Source organism: Hyla sarda, chromosome 9, assembly GCF_029499605.1.
Source record: "Hyla sarda isolate aHylSar1 chromosome 9, aHylSar1.hap1, whole genome shotgun sequence".
NCBI lineage: Eukaryota > Metazoa > Chordata > Amphibia > Anura > Hylidae > Hyla > Hyla sarda.
The window spans coordinates 12577571-12589145 of record NC_079197.1 but is presented as its reverse complement, the minus strand read 5'-3'; the positions used below and the strand labels follow the sequence as shown (position 1 = coordinate 12589145).

The following is an 11575-nucleotide window of genomic DNA, read 5'->3' as shown; positions in this document are numbered from 1 at the left end:
TTAAAGGGATTTTCCATGGCTACAATATTGACAGTCTATCGATATCAGATTGGTGAGGTCAGGCCGGCTACTGAAGGTGAAGTGAGACCCCCACCAATCTGATATTGATGTCTGAGGGGCTCACATTAAAAGGGATATCCAAGAATACAAAAAGAGTTAAAGGGGACCTCTCATCAAATAAACTTTTGATATATTTTAGATTAATGAATGTTGAATAACTTTCCAATAGGATGTTAATGAAAAATATGCTTCTTTCTATTGTATTTTTCCCGATCAGTCCTGTCAGCAAGCATTTCTGACTCATGCTGGAGTCCTAAACACTCAGAGCTGCCAGCCTGCTTTGTTCACAGCCAAACAGGCTGTGAACAAAGCAGGCTGGCAGCTCTGAGTGTTCTCCTTTTGTGAACAAAGCAGACTGGCAGCTCGTAGTGTTTAGGACTCCAGCATGAGTCTGAAATGCTTGCTGCCAGGACTGGTAGGGAGACCCCTAGTGGTCATTTCTTCAAAGTGGAAAATTAAATAGAAAGAAGCATATTTTTTAATAACATGCAATTGAAAAGTTATTCTGCATACATTAATCTATAATATATCAAAGGATTTTTTTGATGAGAGGTACCCTTTAACTTCTTCCAACAACAACATCACCCCACTCCTCAGGCTGTGTGTGATATTACAACTTGGCTCTATTCACTTTAATGGAACTGAGCTGCAATACTGTGCACAGCCTGAGGGCAAGTGTGGCACTGTTAAAAAAAAATAAAATAAAAAGAAAATTCCACCAGAGTACCCCTTTAAAGGGGTTTTCAGGTGCTTAGACATCTTACCCTCTATCCAAAGGATAGGGGATAAGATGCCTGACCGTGGGAGTCCCGCCGCTGGGGACCCCCGTGATCTTGCACGCCGCACCCCGTTTGAAATCAGTCCCCGGAGCGTGTTCGCTCCGGGTCTGATTACGGGCGACCACAGGGCCGACGGCGTGTGACATCACACCCCCGCCCCCGTGTGACGTCACGCTCTGCCCCTCAATGCAAGCCTATGCAAGGGGGTGTGACAGCTTTCACGCCCCCCCCCCCCCCCCCCCCCCCACCAGCGGCAGGACTCCCGCGATCAGGCATCTTTTCCCTAAAAAATTGCTTTTTTTTTTTTCTTCCAACATTCTATATCATCTTTAAAGGGGTACTTTGGTGGAAAACTCTTTCCATATCAACTGGTTCCAAAAATGTATACAGATTTGTAAATTACTTCTATTAAAAAAATTGTAACCCTTCCAGTACTTATCAGCTGCTGTATGCTCCAGAGGAAGTTGTGTAGTTCTTTTCAGTCTGACCACATTGCTCTCTGCTGACACCTCTGTCTGTATCAGGAACTGTCCAGAGTACAAGCAAATCCCCATAGCAAACCTCTCCTGCTCTGGACAGTTCCTGACATGGACAGAGGTGTCAGCAGAGAGCACTGTGGTCAGACTGGAAAGAACTACACAACTTCCTCTGGAGCATACAGCAGCAAAGTACTCATAGATATTTTAATAGAAGTAGGGGGCCCTTTCGCGGCCACCGTTTGCTTTTATGTAAAAAGAAATACAACACCCTGACGGAATTTGTTTGCCGATTCCTCCCCCGTGTCTGTCTACGCATCTCTCAGTACAGTCAGCCTAGATTTTTGGGCTCTGAAGAAAGAAGCGATCGCCAGATGTACTAAGGATCCCGAAGCCTGTTAACATTTTTGTAGACTTCATAAAAAAAAATGTCTGTAGAAAATCCTGGAAGACAACTGGAGAAGCCAGAAAAAAATGCATAGGGGTAGATTTGATGAAACTGTAAGAAATTGTCACCCCCCCCCCCCAATAGCAACCAGGGCAGTTTAAGATGTGAAAGCTGAGCAGTGACTGGTTGCTATGGGCGAGTAATTTATAAATGCCGTCCCTAGACTGGGAGCTTAGAATAGATTAGGGGGGGGGGGGGGGGGGGTGTTCATTTACTTTTAGTAAACTGAGGTGAAAAGTAGTGGAAAAACACTGTAGATCTATTATATTAGTGGTCTCCAAACTGTGGACCTCAAGCTGTTGCAAAACTACAACTCCCAGCATGCTGGCTGTCTGGGCATGCTGGGAGTTGTAGTGTTGACACTATCTGATGGGTAGGGACATGACTGCTTAGACTCCCAGCACTCATAAGAACAGAGGTCTTTCATTTGCTTTTTTTTTTTTTTTTTAATTAGAAAAAAATATATTAACTTATAAGCAATCACTGAATTGCCTATACTGATCTATGATATTGCATAGTATTGAATCGGTACTCTGCTCGTGCAGTCTGCCTGAGCCAATATAGTCAGCATGGTGGCCATATCAAAGGAGATATTCAGCCAAAAGTGGTAAAAAAAAAATATTATGTAAATTATATGCACAAAAAATTATATATATATTTATATACACACTCACTCACTCATCGGGGGAGAATTATGAAAACCTGTCCAGTTGCCCATAGCAACCAATCAGATCGCTTCTTTCATTTTTCACAGGCCTCTTTAAAAATGAAAGAAGCGGACAGGTTTTGATAAATCTCCCCATCATGACTCCACAAGGCATCCCAAATTATTTTATTTTTTAAATCAGATGGGGGATAAACAGCCTTTGAAAATCCTGTCAGTCATCAAAAAACTACACACATTGGGGGTGATTTATCAAAACCTGTCCAGTGGAAATGTTGCCCTTAGCAACCAATCAGATCGCATCTTTCATTTTTAACAAGGCCTCTGCAAAATGAAAGAAGATATCTCATTGGTTGCTATGGGCAACTGGATGTTTCCTCTGCACTGGTTTTGCATAAATGTCCCCCCCCATTGGGCTTGTTACCTGTGTGAGCTGCAGGGAGGGGCTGCTGTGTGAGTGGGCAATGAGGGATGTGTGTTGCCCTCCAGCCAATCAGGGACACTCAAACACGCCACACTGAATCTGTCAGCTCTCTGAACTGAGGAGAAGGGAGTGTGAAGTGTCTACAGTAGACTCTAGTCATCAGTGTGATAAGATCTCCTGGACTTCATGAATGGAGAGAAACGGGGTATGTGCTCAGCACAGATTACACTTCATTGCAAAATTATATAACTTTATCATGTGCAACTATATAAAGGTAATTTCATTTGACTCATCACTGCAAGGCTGCCAGTCAGAACCCTGAACCTAGTTGTAACTAATTTTTTTGAACATTTTAAATGCTGTAAACGGTATTGATTGCAGCACTTAAAGAGTAACTCTCACTAACTTAAATGTTAATCCCCCCAGGTCACTGCCCCATCATGATAAACCACCCCCGGCCTTTATTTTTATTATTTGTTAGTTTTCTACCTTGATATTGCTCTGTATTTTCTGCTCAGTCTCAGTCAGATTCACAGACTGGGAAGGGGCGTTCCCCAGCAGGCGTGACATCATCTGAAGCCATACAGGGGAGAACTTCCTCCCTCAGTCTGCTACACACAGCCCAGAGCAGTTCAGTGTGAGATGAGCTATGATTGGCTAAGGCTGCCCCCCAGACTGCATTTCCTGTGTTTGGACTGCATTTCCTGTGGGTATGTGACATCACACATGCTCCTATGTATGGCACAGAATTGTATCCATAATGCTCTATGGCACTGTACATCATGTATTCATTGCACTTTCTATAGAAGTTCCATACCTGTCTACTACATGTAGTGCATGGTTTCCCAACAGTTGGCTGTCTGGGCATGTTGGGGGTTGTAGTTTTGCAACAGCTGGAGGTGCCCTGGTTGGGAAACACTGGTGTAGCGGTTTGGTACTTGCATAATAAACATTTCCTTTATTTTTCAGGATTGTTTCCAAACAAAAAGGCTCATAAGAGCGAAGGGACCGTGACCGGACTGCACCATTCCTAAATATTCCTAGTGACCGGGCTATACCATTACTGAATATTCCTAGTGACCGGGCTGCACCATTACTGAATATTCCTAGTGACCGGGCTATACCATTACTGAATATTCCTAGTGACCGGACTGCACCATTACTGAATATTCCTAGTGACCGGACTGCACCATTACTGAATATTCCTAGTGACCGGGCTGTACCATTACTGAATATTCCTAGTGACCGGGCTATACCATTACTGAATATTCCTAGTGACCGGACTGCACCATTACTGAATATTCCTAGTGACCGGGCTGTACCATTACTGAATATTCCTAGTGACCGGGCTATACCATTACTGAATATTCCTAGTGACCGGGCTGTACCATTACTGAATATTCCTAGTGACCGGGCTGTACCATTACTGAATATTCCTAGTGACCGGACTGCTTCATTACTGAATATTCCTAGTGACCGGACTGCACCATTACTGAATGTTCCTAGTGACCGGACTGCACCATTACTGAATATTCCTAGTGACCGGGCTATACCATTACTGAATATTCCTAGTGACCGGGCTGCACCATTACTGAATATTCCTAGTGACCGGACTGCACTATTCCTAGTGACCGGGCTATACCATTACTGAATATTCCTAGTGACCGGGCTGCACCATTACTGAATATTCCTAGTGACCGAGCTGTACCATTCCTGAATATTCCTAGTGAACAGGATCGGGCTGTACCATTACTGAATATTCCTAGTGACCGGGCTGTACCATTACTGAATATTCCTAGTGACCGGGCTGCACCATTCCTGAATATTCCTAGTGACCGGGCTGTACCATTACTGATTATTCCTAGTGACCGGACTGCACCATTACTGAATATTCCTAGTGACCGGGCTGCACCATTACTGAATATTCCTAGTGACCAGACTGCACCATCAAGCTGTACCATTCCTATATATTCCTAGTGACCGGGCTGTACCATTCCTATATATTCCTAGTGACTGGGCTGCACCATTCCTGAATATTCCTAGTGACCGGGCTGTACCATTCCTCATTCCTGAATATTCCTAGTGACCAGGACCAGGCTGTACCATTCCTCATTCCTGAATATTCCTAGTGACCGGGCTGTACCATTCCTATATATTCCTAGTGACCGGGCTGTACCATTCCTATATATTCCTAGTGACTGGGCTGCACCATTCCTGAATATTCCTAGTGACCGGGCTGTACCATTCCTCATTCCTGAATATTCCTAGTGACCAGGACCAGGCTGTACCATTCCTCATTCCTGAATATTCCTAGTGACCGGGCTGTACCATTCCTGAATATTCCTAGTGACCGGGCTGTACCATTCCTGAATATTCCTAGTGAACAGGACCGGGCTGTACCATTCCTGAATATTCCTAGTGACCGGGCTGTACCATTCCTGAATATTCCTAGTGACTGGACTGTACCTTTACCCTATATTCCTTTATATAAGGATACCCCAGACTTTACTTCACCCTTTATAGTACTGTTTACGAAGTCGATACACTCCAGACTATAGAAGCCATCTGGGAGGTGACAACCAAACTGGAAACATGGCCTCCAGAAAAGACTAACACTATAAAAAAAACATCCGGAATACTAAACCCTCCATCATGGGGGTCCTAGAGCTCGCATGAATATAACGCTTCTAATAAAAGGATTTGATGTTGTTTTCTTTTATACTGAAGATCGTACAAATGTTTTGACTTTCTATGTGAGGGGGGAGGTGGGTGGAGACCCCTGGAGACCCTCACGCATCATCGCCTTGAACAGAGTTGCGTTTTGGTGCAGATCCTGCCGCAGATCTCTGTAGACTTTCTTCAGCTCTTCATCAGAAGGTTCTTCGGGGTCGGTCTCTTTCCAGGCGGTGCCCCTCTGGTCACATGGGTTAGGACGGGCCGGAGTGACGGATGAGTCTACAGCTCTGGAGCTTGGGAAAGAACTAAACTCTCCTGCAAGACATTACAGACATTTTGCGGTAGTCGATCGTCCAATGTCATCGCCGTCCAACACTTACCCTGATCTTACGGGGGTCAAAGATTTAAAAATTCTTCAAAAAATAGCACCACTCCTGTCCTCAGGTTGTCTGCAGTACGGCAGCTCAGTCCTATTCACTTTAGTGGAGCCAAGCTGGCTGCAATACCAGACACAACCTGTGGACAGGAGTTGTGCTGTTTTTTGGAGAGAAAAAAAAACAGCGTTTTTCTTATCCTGAACAACAACCCCTTTCACCCTGGTGGTCTGCGGGGGTACTCCTCTGCCCCAGCGTTTGGAACATTTTGTTCCGAATGCTTGGAGCGAGCGGCCGCCACGCCCCCTCCCATAGACTTGCATTGAGGGGGGTGTGATGTGACATGACGGGGGGTGTGGCTGTAACGTCACAACCCCGCCGCCCGCACTCAGCATTCTAAACACCAGGGACCCCCATGATCAAACATCTTATCCCCTATCCTTTAGATAGGGGATACGATGTCTAGGGGCGGAGTACTCCTTTAGGAATCGTCCTCCTCCACATGTTGGTCAGAACCAGCTGCTCCTTCTAGTTCTCCAGGTTCTACCATCATCACCGTTCCTCTCATCATCATTCACTCAAACCTTTTTCACCCAGTTCCTCACCTTGTCCCACATCATCATCATCATCATCAACCTTCTCCAATTGATCATTAAACTTCCTTTCCGGCCTTTCCTCATCGGAACCATCACTCGTCCGCTCATCATCGGCCTCTTCTCCAAGTTCTTCATCGTAAAACTCATCCTCTTCATCACTGATCCCTTCACTCTGTGCATCATCTTCATCACTGATCCCTTCACTCTGTCCATCATCTTCATCACTGATCCCTTCACTCTGTCCATCATCTTCATCACTGATCCCTTCACTCTGTCCATCATCTTCATCACTGATCCCTTCACTCTGTCCATCATCTTCATCACTGATCCCTTCACTCTGTCCATCATCTTCATCACTGATCCCTTCACTCTGTCCACCATTATCATCATCCTCATCACTTTGCTCTTCATCCTCATCCTTCTCCCTCCACCCATCATCACACTCCTCCTCCTCCTCACCCAGACTTTCACAGTTGGTTCCTTCCATCCACCTGAATGGGTCACCCTCATCCTCTTTGCTGCCATCATCACTGGTTTCTGTATTACAACCCATCTCCACCTCTTCCAATGATTTCCCCCATTTTGGGTCCTCCTCATATAACGGGACCATTACGGTGTGATCTAAGAGAGTTCTATCTGACATCTTTAGGATCGGGCCGTCAATGTCTTGGGAGACCATCACGTTCTGAGGCGGGACTGGAAGAACCAGGAGACCGCCGTGCATTGTGGGCAACCCTGCTGCCAACATGGCCTGTGGTAGAAGGTCAGCTGGATCACTATGGTGATATGGGGGGACGGCGATGGTTCTAGGAACAAATGAAGGCGACGACTCACCTTCTGGCCTATGGTTGGCGGCATTATCTTCTACCAACAAAGAGGCTCTATGTGTCTTGGTCTCTGCTGGGGGTTGTGGGTATAAAGAACATCTACTCAACACAGGGGGTGAGGTTAAAGTGAGGGACGGCTGAGGCCATGGAGGGCTTGGGACAGAGTTGGACACTGCTGGAGGTGACCATAAAAGAAGGGGTTAAAAGCACAAAAAAAAACCTAAGTCTCATAGGGGGAGATTTATCAAAACCTGTCCAGAAGAAAAGTTGCCCATAGCACTTCTTTCATTTTTAACAAGGCCTCTGCAAAATGAAAGAAGCGATTTGATTGGTTGCTATGGGCAACTGGGCAACATTTCCTCTGGATGGGTTTTGATAAATCTTCCCCATAAATTATAAAAAATAATCCAGTTTATAGGACAGATTAAGAGAAGTACATGGGGGGAGATTTACCAAAACCTGTCCAGAGGAAAAGTTGCCCAGTTGCCCATAGCAACCAATCAGATCGCTTCTTTCATTTTGCAGAGGCCTTGTTAAAAATGAAAGAAGTGATCTGATTGGTTGCTATGGGCAACTCAGCAACTTTTCCTCTGGACAGGTTTTGGTAAATCCCCCTTCTCTCATGGATTTGCCGCCCTTACCTCTCCTCTCCATTGCGCCCCCTTCTGGCTCTTGAAATTCATGAGGGCCAACCTCCATTTTTCCAGGTTATGATTCTACTTTCTGCTTTGTACCACCTTTTATGTGATGACATGTATTATGACATCACAGTCTAGTTGTGATGTCAGAGGCCTATGTACGGATGGTGATTCCATGAGGACAAACACACAGGTAACCTTACACACTCACGGTCAGTTCTTCCACCGTACATACCTGCTTGTTGGCCTTTACCAGTGCGTGATAGGAAAAAAAAAAAAGTGCTCTCTAACAAGTAATTCCGATCTCCACCACAAGATGGCAGAGTGATGTAACGCCGAGCATTGAGATAAACGTTGCGATGATGGGAATTCCAGACTTTTTGTCCTGTTTTATCTATTTTTATGCATAAAAAAAAAGTACTAAAGAATTATAGAAAATATTTTCAAATTGCCTAAGACAGTGGTCTTCAGAATGTTGCCCTCCTGCCGTTTGCTGTCCAGGCATGCTGGGAGTTGTAGTTTTGCAACATCTGGAGATACACAGTTTGAAGACCACTGCTCCAAGATCAAATTTCAAGATCTCAGCTCAGATCAGTCCGCTGTTGTACTAAGCTCCACTTTGTAAGAAGATTCATGATGAAGTTTCCTAAATAAAAAGCAACTGAATAAGCCGGAAATGAGCATTTAAGTGCGAGTTACTACCAGGGGCGGATCCAGAGTCAAGTTTCGGGAGGGGCACGATCAGAGTATCGTGCGGTGGTCAACATGCCCCCTCCCATAGACTTGCATTGAGGGGGCGTGGCTGTGACGTCACAACCCCCACCCAGAGTTCGGAACAAAATGTTCCAGTGGAGTACCCCTTTAAGTACACACTAAGTAGGCAGCATAGTTTCCCCCCACATTAGGTTGGCAGTATAGTTCCCCCCCCATGTTAGGTTGTTGTCAGGAGAAAAACGTTCACAGGGCCTGATTGCAAGGAAGAACTAGGTGAGTTATTCCTCCGGACCTGGCCATGTTAGCAGCAGACTAATGCCTGGGGATTACAACATCACCCATACCAGTGTTCCCCAACAAGGGTGCAAAACTGCAACTCCCAGCATGCCCAGACAGCCAATAGTGTTAGTAAATCTGGACTTATGGGTGTACAGTGCAGTATTCTATGGGTAACGTATGGGAAATAAACTAAGCATTAGTCTAGGCAAGTGTGCCTCCAGCTGTTGCAAAACCCCAACCTTTAGCCAATGAATGCTAAGGACTGTTTACTCCACCCCTATTCCCAGGATAGGGAGTGCAAAACCCAGATTTCTAGTCAGTTGAGAACAAGGTTCCAGGGCAAGCACATGCTCTGCAGCTCTCTTACTACATGAGTTTGCCTACATTGCTTAGCACAGTGTTTCCCAACCAGAGTGCCTCCAGCAGTTGAAAAACTACAACTCCCTGCATACCCATACAGCCTTTGTAGTTCTGCAACAGCTGGAGGCACCCTGGTTGGGAAACACTGGCTTAGTGTGTCCTGCTACAGAGGTACAAAAAAAGGGTAGCATTCAGGAGAGAAGAAAATTCAAAGGGCCTGATTGCAAAGAAGAACTATGTGCGTTATTCCTCCGGACCTGGATAATTAGCAACAGACTAACGCCTGGGAATTACATCATCGCCCATACCAGTGTTCCCCAACCAGGGTGCCTCCAGCTGTTGCAAAACTACAACTCCCAGCATGCCTGCACAGCCAATGGTATTAGTGTAAGTCTGCATTCACACCAGGTTTTTGCAGTACAGTTCCCGTATCAGGTTTTTGATGAAAAACGGATTCCTCAAAACCGGACTAAACTGTATGAAAATGTGTGTACAAATTTTAACCTGTATACGGTTTGAAAAATGATGTTGTATTGCCTCCGTTTTTTAAGAAAAAAAAAGTTTTTAACTTTTTCACTCCATAATGAATAAAGTTTCATATGTTTGATTGAAATTCCAAGAAAAAAAAAAACTGTGCAAAGTAAAAAAAAACATATGGTGCAAACCAGATGGAACCGTACGCACATACAGTTTTGTACGGTTCTCATTGACTCCCATGTTAAAAAAATAATAATAAATATTCGGTTTAATACGCGTTTTCACCAGGACCAATAAACGTGGGAGACTATGGTTTTGGGTACGGGAAAAGAAATGGACAAAACCGTACAAGACGCAAAAAGGATGCATTGTTTGGCATACGGTTTTCAATACGGTGCCATATGGTTTTTACATTACAAACGTATACGGGAACTGTACTGCAAAAACGTGGTGTGAATGCAGCCTGACTAATACTGGGCTAACTAAAATTAGGCGTAAACATGCCACCCATGCGAGTGTTCATAGGGCATGGCGGGGAAATGGTGTATGATCCAGAACACACTGCGGGAAGGGGGAGGGGGTGGGGTGGCTCCGGGAGACATCTGTGGAGCATCAATATAATCAGTATGTAAATCTTGGGGCTGCGGATTGACATGTCTGCACACAGTCGCTATGTCATCCATGTGACAGTGTGCGCTCGGCTCTGCTATGCTGAGTTTCACAGCTTTTTAGGCTTCCAGCAGACAAGGGGCATAAATCAGGCGCTGCAGCTGGGACTCCTGGTGATGGATGCTGGAAGAGGAGACATGTTACTGGAATATGTCTGCTCCTCCGATAACATAATCCAGCCCCGGCATCTCAGGGTAGTTTATGTATTGGTCACCGGCCAGACCCCTGGACCAGACAACTTATTGACATGGTGTGTAATGTCTTCACCATGGTGTCGTCTGGGGCCGAAAACTGAGTAACCCCAAGTGAACCTCCGCCAGACCGAGCGCACATCGGTTTACCTCCTATACGTCATATAGAGCGCACACGACTGGTATTATGTCATCGATGTAGGTGGTGATGTCACCGAATGTTGCTAAGGCTACATGCACACCACGTTTTTACTATACAGTTCCCATATACGGTTTCAGGTTCAATGGGCACTGTCAGATACAAAAACGTTTGATATGTTGTAAAGCAGGTATAACCAATGGGTTGTGTATTTGCTTTCATTAGAAAATTTTCAATATTTCATACAGAAAAATCCAGTCAGACAACTGCCCCCCCCCCCCCCCTGCCTGGACACATACTAGTCCTGCTGTGTCCATGCATCATCACCTATGTCATGGACACACTTCCTTGATTGACAGCTGTGAGCACAGGGAAAATCCTCCCACTGACATCTTGTGTCCCGCTACTGTCAGTGAGGACATGCTGGGAGTTGTAGTTTTGCTAATGCTAGGGGAGATGTGAGCAGACAGCATACTGAGGGAGGGGGGGGCGGAGACCTGCACACTGAGGCCACGCCCCCTCCATTTGAGCGGAATTCAGACTAGTGAGCTAAATTAAAAGTGTAATAAAAAAATAAATAAAGGTGCTAGACACAGGTACGCTTTAAAAATAACGTACGGAACTGTATAGAAAACCGTATGCATTGACTTAACATTGTAAGCCGTATGCAGAACGCATCATCCGGTTTAGTCCGTTTTGAGTCTTATACGGTTTTGTCCGTTTTTCTTTTTTTTACCCGTACCCAAAACCGTAGACCACATAGTTTTTTGGTCCGGGTAAAAAA

The 11575-nt window shown here is 45.2% G+C and overlaps 2 protein-coding genes across 5 annotated transcripts in view; one reads left to right on the top strand and one right to left on the bottom strand.

The window, feature by feature from the left end:
• SLC35A2 (solute carrier family 35 member A2) overlaps positions 1–4022 on the top strand; it is an 18445-nt gene extending 14423 nt beyond the window's left edge. Inside the window, 1 exon segment of the mRNA XM_056540920.1 lies at positions 3821–4022. Coding sequence (XP_056396895.1) covers positions 3821–3848 — 28 coding nt within the window. The 3' untranslated portion in view covers positions 3849–4022.
• A 1128-nt stretch (positions 4023–5150) lies between these two features.
• On the bottom strand, positions 5151–8060 carry LOC130291739 (RNA polymerase-associated protein LEO1-like). Of its 4 annotated transcripts, XM_056540919.1 has the most exons (4): positions 7966–8060; positions 6875–7499; positions 6507–6709; positions 5154–5842 (listed from the first exon to the last, which is right to left on the bottom strand). In XM_056540919.1, exons 1-4 carry the CDS (start codon positions 8021–8023, stop codon positions 5601–5603), a joined length of 1128 nt encoding a protein of 375 aa, XP_056396894.1. In that variant the 5' UTR covers positions 8024–8060; the 3' UTR covers positions 5154–5600. The 4 variants fall into 4 exon arrangements, with proteins under 4 accessions (XP_056396893.1, XP_056396892.1, XP_056396894.1 ...); XM_056540918.1 differs by having other exon boundaries at positions 5151–5842; positions 6507–7397; positions 7966–8047; XM_056540917.1 differs by having other exon boundaries at positions 5152–5842; positions 6507–7496; positions 7966–8039.
• Between the last annotated feature and the right edge of the window lie 3515 nt (positions 8061–11575).

Bases quoted from the DNA above. Each gene is read 5' to 3' on its own strand.
- LOC130291739 (XM_056540916.1), bottom strand. From the start codon at position 8,023: ATGGAGGTTGGCCCTCATGAATTTCAAGAGCCAGAAGGGGGCGCAATG. The intron at 7,500-7,965 runs GTAAGGGCGGCA...GGTCACCTCCAG, and splicing joins GGGCGCAATGGAGAGGAGAG to CAGTGTCCAACTCTGTCCCA. The intron at 5,843-6,506 runs GTGAGGAACTGG...AATGTCTTGCAG, and splicing joins TGATGATGATGTGGGACAAG to GAGAGTTTAGTTCTTTCCCA.